Source organism: Squalius cephalus (assembly GCF_949319135.1).
Source record: "Squalius cephalus genome assembly, chromosome: 16".
Taxonomy (NCBI): domain Eukaryota; kingdom Metazoa; phylum Chordata; class Actinopteri; order Cypriniformes; family Leuciscidae; genus Squalius; species Squalius cephalus.
This window is the reverse complement of record NC_137137.1, coordinates 33,663,715-33,686,335: the sequence shown is the minus strand read 5'-3', so window position 1 is coordinate 33,686,335 and position 22,621 is coordinate 33,663,715. Positions and strand designations below refer to the sequence as shown.

Genomic DNA, 22,621 nt, shown 5'->3' with positions numbered 1-22,621 from the left:
AGACTTGGCTTTTTATCTAAAACAGGAACAGAAGACGGCGCTCGAATCGTTCCTTTGCAAGAAGGGCGTTTTTGCTGTTTCGCCAACCGGATACGGCAAGAGTCTAATCTACCAGTTAGCTCCGCTGGAAGCTAAGCGTATGGGGTTTATTGTGATTGGTCGTAGTGTTATCCAATTGCGTGCAGTGAGATTTTAAAATGCATGCTTGGTGCCGCCCCTCGAGCTGGCTGAGTTTCATTAGTCGACGCCAGACCATTAATCTTTTAGATTTAGGTCTGGATTTTCAGGCTATCAGCTGCCGGTTGTCATCTCAGAATAAACCCCTTCAGGCTGATGCAAGACCGCTTCGTGTCGGGGTCCTCATCACCCTGTCGGGGTTTATTCTGTGATGACAACCGGCTGGATGTACTTTATCCCTTACCATACCGCTGGATGGCGCAGTTGACCAATCAGAATCAAGTATTCCACAGAGCCGTGTAATAATAAAAAATAATACTATTTTGTAACACAGTGAACATGCTTTCTTTCTGGAGATGCATGAATGTTTTGATTAAGTATTTGACTTGCTGTAGACACATTATATTAGGACTACAGAACTACATTACTCTGCATGAGTAGAGCCAGTGTCGAGGTCCGGCACACTTCTGAACGCTTGCTGCCAGTTTTCAGAATAATGTGGCATTTTCCCCCATGTTAGTTTACCATATGAAACACCAATCTAAATTAATCTAATCTACTTGATTGCTATCAGGATGTGAAGAGAGTTTCAACCAGTATAACAAAGTGTTAATGAAAAACATCGCCTGCCTTTAACTGTGGTAAAATCACTGAAACGCACAGCCTCAGGTGGCTTATTGCTTTTATAAATTTACAACTGATTTAAAAGATTAATATTTAAATAATAATTCACACATCATTAATCATTAGGTTCATTAGTCGACTTTGTAATATGTACTATATAAATAGAGTTTAATTTGATGAGGTTTAATTTGATCTCATCCACTTAGATTAAAGTTTGATGGACAAACTTGTTTCCCCGGTGAAAGAAAAGTGTGCTAAATTGTATTGAATGTGCACTTGTAGTGTTCTTCAAACCTTACTAGTATTTTTTTTTTTTTTTACTACTTGCAGATAATATAATATTGCTGAAATAAAAGGCAACTTAAGTGCACTTAAAGAGTTCACTTTCATGACTATGTTTCTAAACACACTTAAGTACGCTTTAAAAAATACCTAGTAATAACAGTTATTTATGCATTACATTACATGCAACTAACCCTGAACCTAACCCTATAGTAAGTACATGTAGTTAATTATTATTACTCAGTACTTAAATATATAATTACACTGTAACAATGACACCTTAAAGTGTAACCGCATGCACTTTGTAATAATGTCAAATTAAAGTTTTACTATAAAGTACATTTTAAATCATAATGTTTTCATAAACTTTAAAGAAACACACTTATTTTGATGTGTTGACTAACAAACTAAAGCACATGTGAAGTACTTGCTAAGAAACTATCATTTCAACTGTAGTGTGTTATTAAATATTACATTTAAACTAGTCAATATATTCTAAATGTATTAAATTGCAACTAACAATTACAAGTGTGTAATTACAAATATATTTAAATACATGATATGCAAGTTTCAAATTTATAGAGTATATTTTATATTTAGCAGAATATATTTTAGTTTACCAATAAACGCTTGTCAGTTCACTTGAACCATATTTCAAAGACAACCGGAGTAATTATGAAATTTCATATAAAGATGTATTTAGGTTCTATTTAAGTGGTTAAAAAAGCAGCACTAAAATCCAGCTAATCGCATTTAATTTAAACTATAATACTTTTTCATTTAATTTCAGTTGAAGTGTAATTAAGTGTCTAAAATCACTGCATTCAGTTTGCATTTAAGTATATTATTTCCATAAGCACTCTTTTTAAAAGTATGCTAAAGTGTATCTCTTACATTTCTCTTTCTTTAGGAAGATTTTGCATTGACCATTTGTAGAAAATAACGGTTACACTATTTTACAGTGTCCTTGTTACATGTTCTTACCATAGTAATAACAGTAAATTATGCATAATTACATGCAACTAACCCTCAACCAAACCCTAATCCTATAGTAAGTACATGTAGTTGCTTAATATTACTCAGTACTTAAATATATAATTACACTGTAACAATGACACCTTAAAATAAAGTGTAACCGAACTAATATTCTGTACGTGTCTCAGCTATAGTGTATAAACAGTAGCTTGCATGCTGTACAAATGGGAAACAAACGCATAAGAGCTTTGATAAACCCATTTACAACCAATATAACCACAGTCACCTGAAGTTGTTTCCTAGCCCAAACATAATATGACAGTAAGACATGGTCACTAGAGGGCAGTGCTGATTGGTTTAATGCATTTTCCCTTCTGGACCAGTTCATACTAGTCCAAGCTGTATAGGTCACCTGATCGACCAGCTGGAAACCAAACCAGCAGAAGAATCTGAAGTTAGCTCTGTGTCTCAATGTCCATATATCCATCCTAAACAGTGTGTGAGATTAGAGTAAGTGTGTCCCAAAGCATATTATGTTAAAAAGAGTGTGTCAGAAGTCCCTGGATGGTCTACTATTTCCAGTGGATTTTCGAAGTGTGGATCCGTGCTCACTAAAACGGCTAATATTACCCACAACCCACTGCGTTTTGGAGGAGGAACTACAAACACCAGTAAAAAGTGTTAAAAAACTACAAAACATGGCGGATGTGCACGACCGACGGTAAGAGGTTTGAGTGACTAATCAAAGTTTAACCTGATAGAAAAATATTTATTTAATGTTATCCGTGATAGATTTCATCTGCAACAATATCAATGTGGACTTTAATAAAGATCCGTTTGACCATTAAATTTTAAATGCATCATGTATTAATAAGAGTCTCCGCATGAAAGACCCGCGACTGCAGATCATCGTGCTTCTGCATTTCTCTCCGATACAGAAGGATGACATTAAACGTGGAGGATTTTAACTGTGACAAGATGATTGACAGGCCAGTTTACTGTGACAGAGAGCAACCGTTAAAGTGTATGACGTGACAGTTTGTCCCGAAGCTTGATTTCTCTTCTGCTACACACTCAGAAGGATCTACTTTTTCTTCACAAAAAGAGTTAATACTTTTAGGGCGTAGTATAAGTAGGCGAACTGAGACGCAGCATAGGTTCAGTGAAATGTTTTAGCCAGGTTAATCTAGTGTGATCTGTGTGTGTGACTGTTGACCTCTGACCTTTGCGGTTCATCCCCATCTGCAGGCACTTGAGCAGCCGGCAGTACTGGCAGCGGTTGCGCTGTTTGCGGGACATCTCGCAGTTCTTGTCGCGACTGCAGCGATACACACGCTTGTTGCAGATGCTGCGCTTGAAGAAGCCCTTGCAGCCCTCGCAGGAGATGATGCCATAGTGAAGTCCTGTGGCCCGATCGCCGCAGATCAGACAAGAGCGCTGCTCAGCCTGGTCATCTGAGGGAAACACACACACACACACACATAGACAGATTAGACAAGAACGCTGCTCAGCCTGGTCATCTGAGGGAAACACACACAGATGATTACATTACTTTAAATGAGTCCACCCCCCAAGATTACTGTTATAAACATGAGCCTCGTCTGAAAGGCAAAGGGGGAGGTGTTGCTGTAATCTATAGTAATATCTTCAGAATCACTGAGAAGTCTTGTTTCAAATATAATTATTTTGAAGTGTTGGTGCTTAATGTAACACTATCTAGTGTAAATGATAAATCACGTTTGAGATTTGTGCTGGCGACTGTATACAGGCCACCAGGGCACCATACAGACTATCAAAGAATTTGCTGACTTTCTATCAGAGTTAGTATTGGCTGCAGATAAAGTCCTAATTGTTGGTGATTAATACATGTGGATCAATAAAAAGATGCATTGGGATTGGCATTTAAAGACATTCTGAACTCTATTGGAGTTAGACAACACGTGTCAGGACCTACTCATCGTCGTAATCATACTCTAGATCTAATATTATCACATGGAATAGATGTTGATGCCGTTGAAATTCTGCAGCAGAGCGATGACATCTCAGATCATTACCTAGTCTCGTGTAAACTTCATTTAGCCAAGGCTGCAAAGCCTAAATATGTTAGACCTATCACTTCTGCCACTAAAGATTGCTTTATTAATAATCTTCCTGATCAGTTTCATCATCACAGCATCCCGGATAGTTTAGAAGAACTCGATATTGCAACAAACTTTTAACTCTCTCTTTTCCAGCACTTTAGACACAGTTGCTCCGTTGCGCTTAAAGAAGATTAAAGAAAATAATCCAACGCCGTGGTACAACGAGCACACTCGGGCCCTTAAGAGAGCAGCCAGAAAAATGCAGCGCAACTGGAAGAAAACAAAACTAGAGGTATTTCGCATTTCATGGAAAGATAGCACAATTGCATACAGAGAGGCCTTAAAAGCTGCTAGATCTTTCATTTGAAAGTCACGTGTCTAGTCTCTGTAAAACCGCATTCTTCCATCTTAAAAATATTTCTAAATTACGCCATATGCTCTCAATGACAAATGCGGAACAATTAGTTCATGCGTTCATGACCTCAAGGCTAGATTATTGTAATGCTCTACTGGGTGGTTGCCCTGCACGCTTAATAAACAAACTACAGCTGGTTCAAAACGCAGCAGCTCGAGTTCTTACCAGAACCAGGAAGTATGACCATATTAGCCCGGTTCTGTCAAAACTGCACTGGCTCCCTATTAAACATTGGATCAATTTTAAAATATTGCTGATCACGTACAAAGCACTAAATGGTTTAGCTCCGCAGTACTTGAGCGAGCTATTAACGCATTATAGTCCTTCACTTCTATTGCGATCTCAAAATTCCGTCCAGTTGATAATACCTAGAATATCAAAATCGACTGCTGGCGGTAGATCCTTCTCCTATTTAGCACCAAAACTCTGGAACAGTCTTCCTAACATTGTCCGGGAAGCAGACACACTCTGTCAGTTCAAAGCTAGACTAAAAACACATCTCTTTGACCTAGCATACACATAACACATTATAGACTTCTATAATTCAATGTTAGGCTGCATAGATTAGGTCATCCGGAACCGGGAACACTTCCCATAAATCCTGATGTACTCGTTACATCATAAGAAGAATGGCGTCTATGCTAATATTAGTCTGTCTGTTTATCCGAGGGTTACCAGAGTCCGCCGGATCCAGGCCGTATCCAGATCTGATGAAGGACCTGCGCCTAGACACAGACACACACACACACACACACACACACACACACACACACACACACACACACACACACACACACACACCAGATCTAAAGAAGGACCTGTGCCTGAACACGACGACAACAGTCCTGAAGTGTCACTAGTCTCTCCCCTCAGTCAATAACTAATGATCTTTGCAATGGAAGTGAATCAATCAAAACTAACTTCAGCTGGACAATAACTTTATTCTAGATCTGCTGTAAAGCCAAAACAATCTCTGTTACTTTAATTTCCTATTATCTCTGTAAAGCTGCTGTGAAACAATCTCTATTGTTAAAAGCGCTGTATAAATGAAGGTGACTTGACTTGACAAACAGATTAGACAAGAGCACTGCTCAGCCTGGTCATCTGAGGGAAAGACACACACACACACACACACAGATTAGGACCATCATATACATGTTACATGTGCATGTACTTTTGATTGATGTTTTTTGTGTAATGATTTGTCTGTCCTCTAGGGGGCGGAAGTGTTCTTGTTTTATTTGATAATAAATACCCCTATTGAAATGAGCTTTGTTAAAGGAGAACTCCGGTCAGTTTTAACATTGAGCTCATTTTTTTGTACATTTGGAGTGCTGTCAATACAGAGAACAACGACAAAAATCGGTGTTGCCTACACCGAGTTATTCTATTTTTAAAATTTGCACCCTGTTGACTTCAATGGGGCAAGTACTAAACCTGCTTTTAGCCTCTTAACATCCTTGATGTGTCATTACAAGTGCACAGAAAATGTGAGTGATTCCTTCTGAGTGAACACGAGTGAGTCTGACTGCAGTAGATGTGAAAGAAATGTATAAAAATGATGTTATTTAAGCCAGCGCAAATACCTTTGTTTACATCCTGTTTTTCGGTTGAAGTCCAAAGTAGTCGATTGCCGAGTTCACGCGCGTGATCATAGGTATTAAACCTATGCGTGTGAACTCTGCAATCGACTACTTTGGACTTCAACCGAAAAACAGGATGTAAACAAAGGTATTTGCGCTGGCTTAAATAACATCATTTTTATACATTTCTTTCACATCTACTGCAGTCAGACTCACTCGTGTTCACTCAGAAGGAATCACTCACATGGCTGTGCACTTGTAATGACACATCAAGGATGTTAAGAGGCTAAAAGCAGGTTTAGTACTTGCCCCATTGAAGTCAACAGGGTGCAAATTTTAAAAATAGAATAACTCGGTGTAGGCAACACCGATTTTTGTCGTTTTTCTCTGTATTGACAGCACTCCAAATGTACAAAAAAATGAGCTCAATGTTAAAATTGACCGGAGTTCTCCTTTAATGTCCCTCTTCTGTGTTATGGCTGTGGCCGTAACAATGCACATAAAGTAAGGTTAAAGTTAACCACTTTATTAATCCCACAAGAAGCAATTATATTAGAGCAGTGGCATCTCATCACAAACTAAAGTCTTCAGTGTCACATGATCCTTCAGAAATCTCTCTAATATGATGAGCTGATGATCAAGAAACATTTCTGATTGTTATCAGTTAAAAACAGTTGTGCTGCTGCTTCATATTTTTGTGGATACTGTGATTCTTAATATTCAACAATATTATTGATCTTGATTTGTAGCCAATTTAATGAATCCTTACTGAATAAAAGTATTAATCCCTTTAAAAGAAAAAAAAAATCGTACTTTTGAACGGTAGGGAATACGAATGTGTGTTTTTTTTTAGTAGAAAATGAACTCCAGATGTCAATGAACAGCAAGTTTGAAGCAATGAAACAACAGAAGCAATGATAAAACAGTGAAAAATGCAACCTTATTAATTATGCATGCCCCAGTGCATGATGGGAACACCAGTATCAGAAAGTTGAGTAGGTTTTACTTAATATTATAATGTTGATATTTAAGATTTAAATTTCTACAGCTTAAATTTCTACAAGCGAAATCGCTCACTCTCTTGAGTAGACACTTATGTTGAATAAATAATTACTCCACGACCGCTAAAAAAGCACTATATAGTATGAATGTAATCTGGACGTACTTGATCCGCCATGTTGTCATTATCATGTGATCTACCAGCGTCACTTCACTGTTATTCATCAATCCTCTCCTGTGGCCTCATGGGATAGTAAAGTGTCCATCACATACACACTTCATCTCATCAGAAGTATTAGATCATCCGGGTGCTTTTCACCTAATGTTTTATGAGCACTGTGAACTCAGACATACTTCTTTTGTCACACACTGTGTTTCGCCTACTATATAGTAGGGAAGTGTGTGATTTCGGACGCAGCCCAATCCAAACACACACACACACCCTCCCCCGGCCTGTGAGCAGATGGGTTGTTGCCATGGTAACGGTGAATATGCGAGGAATGTGCTAGCTCACCGCGGATGACTTAGCGAAGAAAGGGTTCAAACCAAGAGCAGCGGAAACACATGAGCTCAGCGAACACTGATCCAGACCCCCGTCTACACTACAATCAGGAGAGAAAGAGCCTTTCACATGCAGATCCCTCAACTAATCACTCTTTCCAATTAACACTCTGATAAGCTTGTTTGGAAGTCAAACCGTGAGGCAGAAAACACAGTGATGAACAGCTGTCTTAATTCCAGCTTGTTAAATGAAGAATCAGTGACAAAATGCAGTCATTAAAGGAGAACTCCGGTCAATTTTAACATTGAGCTCATTTTTTTGTAAATTTGGAGTGCTGTCAGTACAGAGAACAACGACAAAAATCGGTGTTGCCTACACCGTGTTATCCTCTTTTTAAAATTTGCACCCTGTTGACTTCAATGGGGCAAGTTTTAAACCTGCTTTTAGCCTCTTAACATCCTTGATGTGTCATTACAAGTGCACAGGTCATGTGAGTGATTCCTTCAGAGTGAACACGGTGAATCTAGATGTGAAAGGTATTAATAAAAGTGATGTTAATTCAGCCAGCGCACATACCTGTATTTACATCCTGTTTTCGGTCGAAGTCCACAGTAGTCGATTGTCGAGTTCGGGCGCATGATCGTACGTACTAAACCTATGCGCGTGAACTCGACAATCGACTACTGTGGACTTCGACCGAAAACAGGATGTAAACACAGGTATGTGCGCTGACTGAATTAACATCATTTTTATCCATATCTTTCACATCTACTGCAGTCAGATTCACCGTGTTCACTCTGAAGGAATCACTCACATGACCTGTGCACTTGTAATGACACATCAAGGATGTTAAGAGGCTAAAAGCAGGTTTAGTACTTGCCCCATTGAAGTCAACAGGGTGCAAATTTTAAAAAGAGGATCACTCGGTGTAGGCAACACCAATTTTTGTCGTTGTTCTCTGTACTGACAGCACTCCAAATTTACAAAAAAATGAGCTCAATGTTAAAATTGACCGGAGTTCTCCTTTAATAATTTGAATTGATTCGATCAAAAATATCTGCATTAGTAAATCACCTTATGAAGCCTGTCCTGTATCATATGTAATGCTCAATTTCTGCATGATCAACACTTTGCTGAAAGACCTGATCTTGTTAGTAATATTTCAAGACAAACACTTACTGGACTGAAGCGAGTTTACATGATTCAAATGTATCAAATATGATCATTAGGCTTTTGAGGAAGTTTATTTGTTCATCTGTCAATCATCATTGTATTGCATTGCATTATATGCTTAAAAACAGAGATTTGATCATAAAACTAAGCGTTTGAATATCAGCTTACCAAGACATTATTGGCAGATATAGAGTGACGACTGATATTTATAAGCATTTTATGTAAGTATCTGCTATACTCTTATAAAGATCTCACTGATTTACCTTACAAGGTCATATAACATCAGCGTCTGCAGAAAATTGCATATTTTTGCTCTAAAACTGAGGTTTTTTCCTTGAGTATGAGCTTCATATTCTCAATATATCATACTTTATAAGCCATAAACTTTTTTTTAGATGTTTTTTTGCTTTTTTTTACATTTTATCTAAAGGTTCAATAAACCGTTCAATATCAGCTTCCGCAGAAAATTGAATATTTAGTATTTTTCCTCGAGTATGAGCTTCATATTCTTAATATATCTTACTATATAAGCCATAAACTTTGTTTAGATGTATTTTTTTCATCTAAAGGTTCAATAAACTGTTCAATATCAGCTTCTGCAGAAAATTGCATATTTTGTGTATTTTTCCTCGAGTATGAGCTTCATATTCTCAATATATCATTCTATATAAACCATGCACTTTTTTTTAGATGTATTTTTTTCATCTAAATGTTCAATAAACTGTTCAATTAAAAGAAAAAAATAGATTTTTCTGACTCTTACTTCACATCTAAGGCTTTACAGAACTAATATAGCACTTAAAAGCATGCATTTAAGTCATGCTTTGATAAATCAATTAAAACTAAAGTGTTTTGAGCAGCACTATGCCCTCTCGCTGTGCGTGTGCTGAAAGATCTTCACGTTCTGAAAGTGTAAAGTCAGGATAAAGCACTACAGAAAGTCAAGGCGATAAACACAAACAGGGATATTTCCCGGTGAAAGAGAGCGAAGAGAAGAGGAAAGAGCCGGCGGGGTCAACGGACCATTAACACAGAGTTCATGTCATAAAAGCAGGGTCACGGCCCCGTGTCTTTTCTCTGGATGCGAGAGGGAGTTCCAGCGGCCCGTCGTCACAGCGGAGTCAAGCACAGGCCATTCATGCCATCTGACATCGCTCTCGCTTCAGGACAGAAAGATTACAGTGCAAATGCTGTCTTTTCACTGCGCTTTCAAAGCAGGAGCCGAGAGAAGAAGAGGTCAAGAGTGCAGAGACAGTCCGGGGTTATACCGGTGTGAAGTGTGTGTTTCAGTCTTCATTTACACTCTCTCTCGGGGTTTAAAGTTCATATTCTGACTTCAAGCGAGAGGGTTTGCTTACTAACATTGGAAATGGTTCGCAAATGAAGGGAATATGTGACAGATGACTGGCTGGCTGGGGGAAAAAATCATTATTTTCTATATTTTGTTTCATTATGTGCTTCAAAAAAGGGGTGATGAGAAAAACAATCGCTCGTATGACTGTGGATATCGAGTGTTTCTAATGTACACTAGTGTTCAGAAGAAACGAGGATGCGTTTAAATGATCAAAAGTGACTGCAAATACATTTCTTTTGATCTTTCTGTTCATCATAGTATCATGAATAATAAATTGCATCACTGTTTCCACAAAAAATATTAATTGTTTTTAACATTGATAATAATCATAAATGTTTCTTGAGCATCAAATCCTCATATTAGAGTGATTTCTGAAGGATCATGTGACACTGAAGACTGGAGTAATGATGCTGAAAATTCAGCTTTGATCACAGAAATAAATTACACTTTAATATATATTTACATAGAAAACAGTTATTTTACATTGTAAAAATATTTCACTATTTTTTCTGTAGTTTTGATCACATAAATGGTGTGAAATTAAGCAACACATTGAGGTTTCTATGGTTTAAAATGGCACAATTCATTTCTGTCAATCAGTTCACTTTCCATAAATCTATGAATTTTTTAATTAAAATTAAGTTTCAGTTAAAAAATGGGTTACACTTTATTTTAAGGTGTCCTTGTTACCGTGTAATAACAAATTTAAGTACTGAGTAATATTAATTAACATGTATTTACAATAGGGTTAGGGATAAGATTAGGGTGTTTTAGGGTTATTTGCATATAATTATGCATAATTTACTGTTATTACTATAGATATAAATAAGATATATATATATATATAAATAAAGAATTGTGCCATAACAACATGGGAACTGTTAAAGTACAGCATATTTACATATATGAACAATGAATCGAAGTATATTGTATGTTTTAAACACAGTAAAAATAGCACTATATAACAGCACTGAATACAACGCTTTTCCTCGTCATCTCAAGCCATAATTTACTGCTTCTAAACTCGGGTCACATGACCTGATTCTTCTAACCTGACTTTGACTTCTTGCATTAAACATTTTTAATCTGAATGCTAAAAATGTCTGTTTGTTTTGACATTCTGCTTCCGGCCTTGACCGAAAAAAACTCAACTTTTTAAACCAATGGATAAATGTCAGGAAGATCCATGCCGGATCTCATCAAAAGGCTGAATAACACTGAGCCGACTCAGTGGGTTTCCAGTGTTCCCATTCAGAGAGACTGGGTGGGAATATGCGGACAACAGGAGACTCCTGAAAGCTTTCGCATCTCAATGACATTGGCATTGAGATACCGGCGGTGAACTTTAACATACTGAGAGCTTTACTGTAACACACACACACACACACACACACACACGCTTCCTGTCAGATAAGGCTTATATGAGACTTTCAAAGGATACACACTGTTAAAACTCATGCATCTGCTGCCAGTTTCATACGCAGAAGCAAATTCCCCATATTTTTAGCAGATGGATCACTACTGAGCACACACACACACACACACACACACACGTCACTGCGTCTGCACTGCGACTTCATACCTTGGTGGCGTATTTGTCAAATGGAGAGGAGAACTGAGACACTGACCCTTCCTTCTTCCCTCAAACCATTTGCTGATTCCTGGCAGATGTTGTGTTATGCAGGATGCATTAGAAACCATAAATTATTGACCAGTGTATGTGAAAGGACTGACTTCCTTTAATGAGAAAACGGGCTTCCTTTATTCACACCTCGTCCTGCTTTGATTGGTTCAATTTGTCGCCCTCTCTTTCAAGTGCATGGCCAGCCTATAAACCTGGAGTTGTGTGGCACCTTCACACACTTGATCACTTCACACCCCTCCACCCGGCTCATTCGGCCTGTCACACACACTCACTCATTCACACACACACTCACTCATTCACAGACACACTCACTCATTCACAGACACACTCACTCACTCACATACACACACACACACACAAACTCACATACTCTCACACACACTCACACGCACACTCACTCTCAAACACACTCACTCACACGCACACACTCACGCACACACTCACTCTCAAACACACACACACGCACACACTCACTCTCACACACACACACACACACACACTCTCAAATACACACACACGCACACACTCACTCTCAAACACACACACACACACACACACTCTCTTCTGCTCACCAGGGCTGCATTTATTTGATGCAGAAAAACAGTGAAATGTTTTTATAATTTAAAATTGATATAACAGAATAATTGAAAGAAGTCTCTTCTGCTCAATACATTTGTGTGATCAAATATACAGTAAAATTAGTGAAATATTATTACAATGTAAATCATGTTTTCCATGTGAATATATAGTAAAGTGTAATTTATTCCTGTGATCAAAGCTTTCAATTTCAAATAATTCTGTTCTTTTGAACTTTGTTTATCAAATAATCCTGAAATAAAATGTATCACAGTTTCCACACAAATATGAAGCAGCACAACTGTTTTGAACACTGATAATAATAATCATAAATGTTTCTTGATCATCAAATCATCATATTAGAGTGATATCTGAAGGATCATGTGACACTGAAGACTGGAGTAATGATGCTGAAAATTCAGCTTTGATCACAGGAATAAATTACACTTTACTATATATTCACATAGAAAACAGATATTTTACATTAGGATAATATTTCACTGTTTTACTGTATTTGTGACCCAACATTTTTTAATGGTATAGTGTATGTATGTCTATCTATCTGTCTGTCTATCTATCTATCTATCTATCTATCTATCTATCTATCTATCTATCTATATATATATATATATATATATAGGAAAAATTAAGAAAAATATTGTGATCAAAGAAAATATTTTTTCTTACTGTATTTTTTTTTCTCAATTTTTATTGTATATTTTATATATATATATATAAAATATACAATAAAAAAAATTAAGAAAAAAAATTACAGTAAGAAAAAATATTTTCTTTGATTACAATATTTTTCTTAAAATTTGTCCTTTGATTTTGGGGTGAAATACAGTGTTGCCAATTTAGCGACTTTTTTGCAAGATTAGAAACTAAAAAATAAAAAAATGAAATAAAAAGCGAGTAGGGAGAGATCTGGTGACGGTGGACTGCTGGTTAACATGTCGTCAGTCACTATATCACACTCGCTCTGTGGTCTGACAGGAAACATGTAAATCAGAACAGCTTCATTGGACATACGGATCTATATTACATTAATATACGAGCACGGGTCAGATCTAGCAACATTTAATGTGTTTCTGATCAGAGTTCAGCTTTCTCATCATCATTGAAGAGCTTCATGTTCTCAACAGGTCAAGTGAGATCTCACACACACACACACTCTTTCCCCCGTGATTGAGAGTGTGCTGAATGAAGACGTCAGGTTTAACCAGTGATCTGAATCACACACACACACACACACTCACACACACACACACACACACACACACACACACGTCTGCAGTTTAAACAAGTTGTTTTTGTCTACAAAACTAATTTCACACATTTAAGCAGAAACGTGTCGATCATGAGGAGCATTTCAAGTCCAAACTTACAGTAACTGATAGTTTCGATCAAAATGATGTTATTGTGTAAATATGGCAGAACACACTACCAGTGAAATGTTTAGGGTCAGAAAGATTTTTAAATTAATATTTATATTCAGCAAAGATTCATTAAATTGATCATCCACATACTGCATGTTTTAATGTGTTAACAGTATGAGAAAACCCTTACAAAAAATCTGAAAGTTGAGTGTGAGTGAATGTGTGAATGTGTGTGTCTGAGTGTGTGAGTGTGCGTGTGCGAGTGAGTGTGTGTGTAAGAGGGTGAGGGTGCGTTATTGAGTGTGCGTTTGTGTGTGTGAGTGTGTTTGTGAGTGATTGTGTTTGCGCGTGAGTGAGTGAGTGAGTGAGTGAGTTTGTGTGTGTGTGTGATTGTGTTTGTGTGTGTGTGTGAGAGAGTGAGTGAGTGAGTGAGTGAGTGAGTGTGTGTGTGTGTGTGTGTGTGTGTGTGTGAGCAGCGGAGGATGGGAGGAAAGAACAGATGATGGCAGGAGAGAGCGGAGGATGGGGAGAGAGAGAGAGAGAGAGAGAGAAACACAGAGCTCTCTCTCTCTCTTTGTCTCTTCTCTCCATCGGGGGTTCGGCTTTCCTGTACTTTTCCGCTCCTCCTCCTTTCCCTGGATCCTCTGCTTTTAATATACATGCACATTTTTGCAGATGTTTAAGGTCAAATCTGGCCATTCGTCAATCAGATGATTTCCAAAATCAATTCAGATCTACATTTTAGAGAACCAGTGTTATTTCAGTATCATTGAGATATTATTATAGTTTTTCTGTAAAACATTTTAAAAGTTTAAGTCATTTTTTTGTTGGTTGTTTTTGTCATTTTTATTGGTTATGGTTTTATTTTTTCTTAAATATATCTACATTTTTTTTATATATACATTTTATTTTTATACATCATAAACTACATGAAAATGAGAAATGTTGCTATGGCAACTAGCTAAAATAAAATACGTTTAAGGGGTTTTATTTCAGTTAATGTTTTATTTAAAGTAACACTTTGCAATAATAAGGTTCATTAGTTAACATGAACTAAGAATATACAATACTTCTACAGCATTTATTAATCTTAGTTAATATTAATTTCAACAGTTACTAATACATTATTAAAATCAAAGGTTGTATTTGTTTACATTAGTTAATGCATGTGAACTGACATGAACAACTGTATTTTTACAAATTAGCAAATACAGTAACAAATGTATTGCTCATTGTTAATACATTAACTAATGTTAACAAATTAAACCTTATTGTAAAGTGTTACCGTAACACTATATAATTCATTATAAAGGTATTCATAATGTATGTTATAATGCATTATAATCTTTTCATTAAAAAACTGTAACCAAAGCTAAAATACATGATAATATTTGCAGATTCCTTGTTCCATCTGAAGCTGTGCTTTAATGCGTTTACTCTCTAAAGGTGTAACTACGAATAGACACGATTATTCATGAGATCATGATAAGATCCATTACAAGGCATAATTAATGCATTAAAAGTACTTTTATAATGCATTATATATAAAGTCTTCAAGTAAAGTGCTACTGATGTTGTTTATGGGTTTAGTTTTATTGAAGTATAATACGCAGTATCTAACAGTGTGTGTTTGGTTTGATGGATAGTGCAATGTTAATCCTCCACACTCACACACACACACACACACACACACACGTCTCGCCCCCCCGCTGGCCTAATCTCTCATAACCATTACAACAGGCAGGAATTAGCATGTGTTAATTACACGAGTCTTAATGTAACGCAGCCAGAGCGCTGGAGAGAGGCTGTGTGCTAGAACATACGCCGGCCTGAAACCTTTTAAAACTATTAGAGATGTTGAGATGTTAAACATGCACTCATTATTCACTACCATTCAGTGAGGGTTTCTTTATTTATTTTATTTTAATAAATAAATATTTTTATTCAGCAAGGATGCATTAAATTGATCAAAACTGACAGTAAAGACATTTATAATAATAAATGCTGTTCTTTTGAACTTTCTATCAAAGAATCCACAAAAACATGAAGCCGCACAACTGTTTTCAGCATTGATCATAATCACAATTATCCTTTATCATTATCATATCATTTAATCATCATTTCTTGAGCATCAAATCATCATATCAGAATGATTTCTGAAGGATCATGTGACACTGAAGACTGGAGTAATGATGCTGGAAATTCAGCTTTGATCACAGGAATAAATTACACTTTACTATATATTCACATAGAAATATAAAAATATTTCACTATTTTTACTGTATTTGCTATTTTTTTCATGCAAATAAATGCAGCCTTGGTGAGCAGAAGAGGCTTCGATCAAAAACATTTGAAGAAATCCGCAAGCTTTTGAACACTGAGTATACTGTGTATAATAATTGAGCTGGAAACATTACAAATGCTATATATTATATAATGTACACTACATTATATAATATATAGCATTTGTAATGTTTCCAGCTCAATTATTATACACAGTCCAGCTCAAGTCATGGAGTGACTCTATGATCAGCGGATGAGTTGACTGAGATTAAACAAGGCTTCATTAATATCACACCAGCAGATCTCCAAGCAGAGAAAGAGTGAGGGAAGAAACGTGACGTCAGGTTATTGACGCGCTCGTCCACATCTCCGCGTTTCAACATCTCTCATTGTGTGCTTCTCAGAAGCATCATAGTTAGCTTAACCAGATCAATGCAGATCGAGAACAGCACAACCTGAAATATCTGCCCACATTACACAAGACATTGATCCCTCTACACAAGGGCAGATGTTTTCTGAACTTAACATCTGCTACGGCTTCACACATTAATACAGGTGTGTGTTCATCTAAAGCGATTGACTGAATTTAGATGAAACGCTCTAAATCATGAGATCTGTATGTTTGCACGCACCATTTTATAACGAGGTCAAATAATATTGTGTAATTTGACTGGAAGGTTTTCCGCCACAACCTCCACTTGAGAAAACCAACAGATCTATCGATAAACCGATGAAGAGCGACGAACACAAACATCAATGATGCCAAAATAAGCCCTTTGTTTATCAGGACTTGTGTGTGGATCGGCTTCAGTCTCCAGATGATCTCAGAAAAACAGGAGATTTTACATACACTTTACCATGATGCATTCACTAACATTAACAGGGTTTATGGAGGTCATCTTAAGACTTTTTCAAGACCAAGTAAAGAAAATATAAGGAATAAATTGAAGGGAACAATACGTCAGTATGTTCTCTAAATGTAAATGTCTAGGGAGAAACACAGTGCATTATATTAGCAGCACTTCAGAGTTTGATATCCATTTTTTTATTATTATTCATTTGACAAAAAGAGTAGCTTGAATCGCTCGGCTCTGAACCACTAGACAACAGAAATAACTTTTCCTGAAGCTTCTGATCATAATGCAGAGAAGTGCTGCTCTTCTCCTCAGTGCAAATGTCTAAAGATTCTCAAATCAAGATTCATTTACTGGAGATACAAAACGACATCAAATATGAAGTCTTGTTTTCTGTGAAACTGATCAACATGAAGTGAGTTTATGATTAAAACAAGAATAATCAGCTTTAAAATCAAAGGAACAGACTGACAGAGATCTGTTCTTGTTTTAAACATAAACTCACTTCATGTTGATCAGACTTTCACGTTTGCTTCTCAAGTACATGTATCTTGATCTAAAGATGTTTATATTGGAAAACAGGACAAAAATACAGAGGAATATATACATTTTTTATAAACATTTAACGCCATGAATTTATGACTTAATTGAATACTTTCTGCTCTGATTTAAGACATTTTTAATTTGTGTTAGTGATAATTAAGACTTTAAGAGCCACAGAATCCCTGATTAAGTAAGAATGAGCAATGCATTTGTTACAGTATTTATTAATCTTTAACATTAATTAGTAAAAATACAACTGTTCGTTGTTAATTCACGTTAGCTCAAGTCCATTAAACAATGGTTGATTTTAATAGTGCATTAGTAAATGTAAAAAATAACACTGACTAAGACTTTTAAATGACAATATTGTAAGGTAACATGTAGGGTTAGGGTTTGGTTTAAGTTTAGTTGCATGTATAATTGCATTATATATAGTAATTAATACAGTAACAAGGGTCAGTGTTGCCATATTTTTCATTGTTAGCTTACGTTAACTAATTTAGTTAACAAATGGAACCGTATTGTAAAGTGTTTCCTGAGTTTCTATGCTTCAGAAAGCCATGTGTAATCCGGAGTGATGGTCAGAGTGCTTTCCTCAGGTCTGGATGTTGACCACGGCTCATTTGTTGGCGAGTGGAAACAGGTTTTAGTTGAGACTATATTTAGCTGAACCTGTATTCCCTGACGTCCTCTGATGCCATTGATGGTCACATGACTTCAGTCGTTCCCCCTCCCCCGTCTGCATGAGCACACACACACACACACACACACACACCCCTCCAACCACTGAGACTTCCCACATGCCAGAGAGAAACATGCCTGAAAAAACGGAGCAACAGAGACCAGAGAAAGAGAAGAGGAAGAGGAGAGAGAGAGAGAGAGAGAGAGAGAGAGAGAGAGAGAGAGAGAGAGAGAGAGAGAGAGAGGAACAATAACAGGGAAGATGGGCGGCAGGAGAATAGGATTAAGAGGAGGAGGAGGAAGAGTCATGTACAATGTTCTTTCAGCTCCCCCCCACCCACACACACACACACAATAGTGTTTTCACATACCACCCTTGAACATATTCAGCCTCCAGCACAATACTGTAGCATTTTCCAATCAGTTTCATTGAGATTGAATCAGAAAGGCCCAGTGCTGTGAGTGTCAGAGCCTCTTGTTCTCACAATCACTGGTTAACAATACAGAGAGAGTGACAGATCAGAGACCAGTGCGAGACCAGTGCTGGAGCCAGACCACTGCGAGACCAGTGCTAGAGCGAAACCAGTGCTAGACCAGTGCTAGAGCGAAACCAGTGCTAGACCAGTGCTAGAGTGAGACCAGTGATAGACCAGTCCTAGACCAGTCATAGAACAGTGCTGGAACTAGACCAGTGCTAGACCAGTACTAGACAAGTGTTAGACCAGTCGAAGACCAGTGCTGGAGTGAGACCAGTGCTAGAGCGAGACCAGAGATAGACCAGTGCTATACCAGTGCTAGAGCGAGACCAGAGATAGACCCAGTGCTAGACCAGTGCTGGAGCGAGACCAGAGATAGACCCAGTGCTAGACCCAGTGCTAGACCCAGTGCTAGACCAGTGCTAGAGCGAGACCAGAGATAGACCCAGTGCTAGACCAGTGCTGGAGTGAGACCAGAGATAGACCCAGTGCTAGACCCAGTGCTAGACCAGTGCTAGAGCGAGACCAGAGATAGACCCAGTGCTAGACCAGTGCTAGAGCGAGACCAGAGATAGACCCAGTGCTAGACCAGTGCTGGAGCGAGACCAGAGAGATAGACCCAGTGCTAGACCCAGTGCTAGACCAGTGCTGGAGCGAGACCAGAGATAGACCCAGTGCTAGACCAGTGCTAGACCAGTCCTAGACCAATCCTAGACCAGTGCTGGACCAGTGCTAGAGCGAGACCAGAGATAGACCCAGTGCTAGACCAGTGCTAGAGCGAGACCAGAGATAGACCCAGTGCTAGACCAGTGCTGGAGCGAGACCAGAGATAGACCCAGTGCTAGACCAGTGCTAGACCAATCCTAGACCAGTGCTGGACCAGTGCTAGAGCGAGACCAGAGATAGACCCAGTGCTAGACCAGTGCTAGAGCGAGACCAGAGATAGACCCAGTGCTAGACCAGTGCTGGAGCGAGACCAGAGAGATAGACCCAGTGCTAGACCCAGTGCTAGAGCGAGACCAGAGATAGACCCAGTGCTAGACCAGTGCTGGAGCGAGACCAGAGATAGACCCAGTGCTAGACCAGTGCTAGACCAGTCCTAGACCAATCCTAGACCAGTGCTGGAGCGAGACCAGTGCTGGAGCGAGACCAGTGCTAGACCAGTGCTGGAGCGAGACCAGTGCTAGACCAGTCCTAGACCAATCCTAGACCAGTGCTGGACCAGTCGAAGACCAGTGCTGGAGTGAGACCAGTGCTAGACCAGTCGAAGACCAGTGCTGGAGTGAGACCAGTGCTAGACCAGTCGAAGACCAGTGCTGGAGTGAGACCAGTGCTAGACCAGTGCTAGACCAGTCGAAGACCAGTCCTAGAGCGAGACCAGTGCTGGAGTGAGACCAGTGCTAGACAAGTGCTAGACCAGTCGAAGACCAGTCCTAGAGCGAGACCAGTGCTAGAGTGAGACCAGGGATAGAGCTATATAGCTGTGTGTGTGTGTGTGTGTGTGTGTGTGTGTGTGTGTGTGTCTGTGTGTCTGTGTGTGTGTCTGTGTGTGTGTTTGTGTGTGTGTGTAGAAATGTGAATATATTTATATTATTTTTTAAATGGTTATTAATGCTGATTACCCTCACAGGCCTGCGTCAGAACAAACACTAGCCGTTCTGAGTGATAATCGTCCTAAAATGGCCTGACTGACATATTTATCATTAATAACCTCGCATCTCTACATATCAAAGTCTGTGTATATTTAGATCAAATATTTACATCTCTTTTAACTAAGCTGTTCAAATGAGGCTGAAACATTAATGTCGTATAAAAGCAAAACCGTGAGATATGAGGCAGCAGAGATGTTCATATCTCTCACATAATAATCTCCTCCAATAATCCTGAACGCAGACTATATAAAAAATCTTCCAATTGATTGTTTACCAAAACATGAACCAGCAGAAACACACACAGAACCTGAAGACCAGCTCAAACATGAACCAGCAGAAACACACACAGAACCTGAAGACCAGCTCAAACATGAACCAGCAGAAACACACACAGAACCTGAAGGCCAGCTCAAACATGAACCAGCAGAAACACACACAGAACCTGAAGACCAGCTCAAACATGAACCAGCAGAAACACACACAGAACCTGAAGACCAGCTCAAACATGAACCAGTAGAAACACACACAGAACCTGAAGGCCAGCTCAAACATGAACCAGCAGAAACACACACAGAACCTGAAGGCCAGCTCAAACATGAACCAGCAGAAACACACACAGAACCTGAAGGCCAGCTCAAACATGAACCAGTAGAAACACACACAGAACCTGAAGGCCAGCTCAAACATGAACCAGCAGAAACACACACAGAACCTGAAGACCAGCTCAAACATGAACCAGCAGAAACACACACAGAACCTGAAGGCCAGCTCAAACATGAACCAGTAGAAACACACACAGAACCTGAAGGCCAGCTCAAACATGAACCAGCAGAAACACACACAGAACCTGAAGGCCAGCTCAAACATGAACCAGTAGAAACACACACAGAACCTGAAGGCCAGCTCAAACATGAACCAGTAGAAACACACACAGAACCTGAAGGCCAGCTCAAACATGAACCAGTAGAAACACACACAGAACCTGAAGACCAGCTCAAACATGAACCAGCAGAAACACACACAGAACCTGAAGGCCAGCTCAAACATGAACCAGCAGAAACACACACAGAACCTGAAGACCAGCTCAAACATGAACCAGTAGAAACACACACAGAACCTGAAGGCCAGCTCAAACATGAACCAGCAGAAACACACACAGAACCTGAAGGCCAGCTCAAACCAGAACCAGCAGAAACACACACAGAACCTGAAGACCAGCTCAAACATGAACCAGCAGAAACACACACAGAACCTGAAGACCAGCTCAAACATGAACCAGCAGAAACACACACAGAACCTGAAGACCAGCTCAAACATGAACCAGCAGAAACACACACAGAACCTGAAGACCAGCTCAAACATGAACCAGCAGAAACACACACAGAACCTGAAGACCAGCTCAAACATGAACCAGCAGAAACACACACAGAACCTGAAGACCAGCTCAAACATGAACCAGCAGAAACACACACAGAACCTGAAGACCAGCTCAAACATGAACCAGTAGAAACACACACAGAACCTGAAGACCAGCTCAAACATGAACCAGCAGAAACACACACAGAACCTGAAGGCCAGCTCAAACATGAACCAGCAGAAACACACACAGAACCTGAAGGCCAGCTCAAACATGAACCAGCAGAAACACACACAGAACCTGAAGACCAGCTCAAACATGAACCAGCAGAAACACACACAGAACCTGAAGACCAGCTCAAACATGAACCAGCAGAAACACACACAGAACCTGAAGGCCAGCTCAAACATGAACCAGCAGAAACACACACAGAACCTGAAGACCAGCTCAAACATGAACCAGCAGAAACACACACAGAACCTGAAGGCCATGGCTCCTGAATGAGCCGTTAGCAGCTTCACACCAGCTTTTGAGGAGGGGAACTGGAGGGATCAAATATGACCTAAAACTAACACTCGGCAGACAGAAAGCTAATATCACATTTACTCATTAGCCAGAGCGTCTGCGCTTCACACTCTCGTGTGTGTGTGTGTGTGTGTGTGTGTGTGTGTGTGTGTGTGTGTGTGTGTGTGTGTGTGTGTGTGTGTGTGTGTGTGTGTGTGTGTGTGTGTGTGTGTGTGTGTGTGTGTGTGTGAAGGAGCAAGAGCAAGGTGATCGCCGCCATTTTGGCAGGACAAACGATTGGAGATATTGATTTTAAAACAGTAGTTTTGTTAAAGAGTTGCATTCGGTGTCAAAGTCCAAGGCCACCCAATCACCGCTTTAAAACGCAATACTGTGTTGACCTTTAATGCAGTGTGTGTGTGTGTGTGCTATTGCACATCATTACAGAGCAAACTGAGATACAATTATGTGAGCAAGCTGATAAAATCTAGAGCTCTGAGGGGTGA

General features: G+C 39.0%; 2 protein-coding genes across 3 annotated transcripts in view; one reads left to right on the top strand and one right to left on the bottom strand.

Annotated features, from left to right (window-relative positions):
• nadka (NAD kinase a) overlaps nt 1–22,621 on the top strand; it is a 415,064-nt gene that overhangs the window by 250,209 nt on the left and 142,234 nt on the right. The window lies entirely within an intron of this gene.
• Nucleotides 1–22,621, bottom strand: part of nr6a1a (nuclear receptor subfamily 6, group A, member 1a) — a 136,668-nt gene that overhangs the window by 13,827 nt on the left and 100,220 nt on the right. For both annotated transcript variants that reach the window (XM_079896268.1, XM_079896269.1), the window contains one exon: nt 3,282–3,512. In XM_079896268.1, coding sequence (XP_079752394.1) covers nt 3,282–3,512 — 231 coding nt within the window. The remainder of the gene's footprint in view (nt 1–3,281; nt 3,513–22,621) is intronic.